The 2658-nt window shown below is 45.7% G+C and overlaps 1 protein-coding gene across 1 annotated transcript; it reads right to left on the bottom strand.

Annotated features, from left to right (window-relative positions):
• Positions 1–379: 379 nt before the first annotated feature.
• On the bottom strand, positions 380–2375 carry LOC131875905 (probable L-type lectin-domain containing receptor kinase S.5). The gene has a single exon (XM_059220623.1). It carries the CDS (start codon positions 2373–2375, stop codon positions 387–389), a length of 1989 nt encoding a protein of 662 aa, XP_059076606.1. The 3' UTR covers positions 380–386.
• Between the last annotated feature and the right edge of the window lie 283 nt (positions 2376–2658).

The raw sequence follows: 2658 nt of genomic DNA, 5'->3' as shown, positions 1-2658 counted from the left end.
GCAATCTTTCATAGTCTGTGATTTCTTATTGTTGTCACAAACGGTGACAAGCGATTTCCTTCTCAACCCGAAGCTCTGATACCACTTTGATAGGGCAACACTTAAAAAAAAAAACACACAAAAACACTGAATTTTTATTATCTGCCAATCTTGCCACTCAATGCCATTACATAATGCTTCTTTTATTATTGAGGTCTTTTGAATACATAGAGAAACATGTAGAACATTATTATTTGGGGTAGGATAGATTACATATCCCAACACAAAAGCACTTTTTGTTGTTTCTGCTACTATTTACAATCAACATAGAGAATAAGCCCTGTAAGCGAGAAACTCTAGAGTCATAGATCGAAATCAGACAAGCTCCTACAGTTCTATGTCTGCCATTAAGTTAAACTGCTTTCTTCTACACGTACGGCAGGCGACTCCATAAACGAGTTCATCGATGACCCATTCTCCTGGACAATAAAAATGGCTGTGGAGCTGCTACCATTGATTTCGGGATACGGCCAAATGAAGGGAGGTCTGAATGGAGGAACAAAGGGAGGCAGCACCTCCCTGCACAGCATTTGTTTAACCTGCCGCATGGTCGGCCGCTCCCCAGGATTTGGATTTAAGCAAGCCAGTCCCACCACTAACAAATTCTTTATATCTTCCTCATTCACAGTGGCTGCCGAGGCCAGATTGATGCGACAATCAGCAGCCTCCATAAGCCTATTCTCTCGATGAAGCTCCCATACCCACCCCACCAAATCGGGCTTCTCCTTTCCCCATCCAAGAGATCTTCCACAGACCACTTCAAGAACTACTGCACCGAACCCAAACACATCCGACTCCACGCTCGCCCGCCCAGTATGAAAGCACTCTGGAGCAATGTAACCCGGAGTGCCCGCCACATCTGTGGGCGTACATGACGTCCGGTTGTGTTCAATCAATCGCGCAAGTCCAAAGTCGCCGAGACGGGTTTCGAAGTTGGAGTCAAGCATTATGTTGCTGGCTTTGAGGTCCCGGTGGATCACCTGCTGCTCGCACTCTTCGTGAAGGTAAAGCAATGCCGAAGCCACGCCTAACAGAATGTTGTATCGCTGCTCCCAATCCAGACACCCTTGATAAATGTGCTTTTCCAGGCTCCCATTGGGCATATATTCGTACACCATCATGAGCTGCCCACTGTGGTGGCACCACCCGAGCAGCGGCACCAGATTCCGATGGCGCAACTGGTTGATTATGCTTATCTCCGATATGAATTCGCGTTTCCCTTGTTTCGATTCTTTGAACATGCGCTTCACGGCTACAGCGGTTTTGTCCTTGTGAAGGAGTGCTTTGTGAACGGATCCGAACCCGCCGCTCCCGAGCTGCGACTGGGCGCTGAAGTTGTGCGTTGCCTTCTTCAGATCTTTGTACTTGAACTCCCGGGGACGACCCGGTAGATTCTGAATCGTCCCCGCTATGTCCGCCTCTTCTGCCCGCGACTTACGATACTTGACAGTAAATAGAACGATGACCACCACCGCTGCAACGAACAGGATGCCCCCGACCACGGAAAGAATGATCACTAATGCGCTTCTGTCCGTTGAGACTGGTTCGATTGACAGGCTCCATGATTTGACACAGTTGAGCTCGGTGTTCTCACCCGTGGAAGCGGAAAAGCCGAAGCGAACTTCTGACCTGAGAACGGTGGACAGATTGAGGGTATCGGAGAGAAGGGGCTCCGAGGGCATGGGGAACGACAGGTTTCCGTTTGCAAGGTAAACATTCAGTTTCTGTTGATCTCCCTGGAACTGTATCCACACCGTGATGTCGTTGCCGCTCTTTAGATTGATCTCTGATCTGTTGAGAGATTTTGTATTTTTGGAATTTATGCTATTAACATTAACGCCGATGTGATTGTCGTCGGGGTCATTGACCTCATTGTTCTTCACTGTATCGAACTCAACCGCTACCATCTCATTGTTTTCCGATCCGTTGATGAAGGAATTGAAGAGCCCCAACCAGAGCCCGTGGCTATCCTCTGGTTTGTCTTCTACATTTTTGTTGGAAGATATTATAAACGCCATTCCCTCCCCACCAGAAGATCCATTTTCCACTTGAATATTCAAAACGAATGTGGTGTTAAACGATACAGCGATGCCGTCTTCTCTCCAGAATCTGTAGGCTTTATCATATATCACTCTTCCCGACTTATTCTCCATGGGATAATCAGGATTCGCCGTTTCTGCGGTGACTTGCAAGGCACCATAAACTATGTTAGAATTATTGAAAATGAAATGGTCGTTAAGCGTTTCAGTGAAATTGGGATAATTGAAATCCCCGTAAACCGTTTGTTCCAGCAAAATAATGAGGACGGCAAGAAGCAAAACTCTCGGGAAACCCATCTGCTGAATTGACGAGATTCTTGAAATTATAATAACAGTTTCAGGATCATTTCCCAATTGAGGGAAAACCAGTACTATTACTATAAGATCTCTGGAGTACCTTTTTATTAAAAATTTAAAGTTCGCCGCCCATTAAAATATTCTAAGAAACTCCAACCTTAGAAGCTAAAATAGATAATTAAGGATTTTCTGTGAAATCTCGAGAGAGCTTATCCATGGGATTTTCGCATTGGCCTAAACGTGTCTGTTGTGAGCTTCGTGGAAATTACTCAAAGGAAACAAA

Source organism: Cryptomeria japonica, chromosome 5 (assembly GCF_030272615.1).
Source record: "Cryptomeria japonica chromosome 5, Sugi_1.0, whole genome shotgun sequence".
In the NCBI taxonomy this organism is placed as follows: domain Eukaryota; kingdom Viridiplantae; phylum Streptophyta; class Pinopsida; order Cupressales; family Cupressaceae; genus Cryptomeria; species Cryptomeria japonica.
This window is presented reverse-complemented; position numbering and strand designations above follow the sequence as displayed.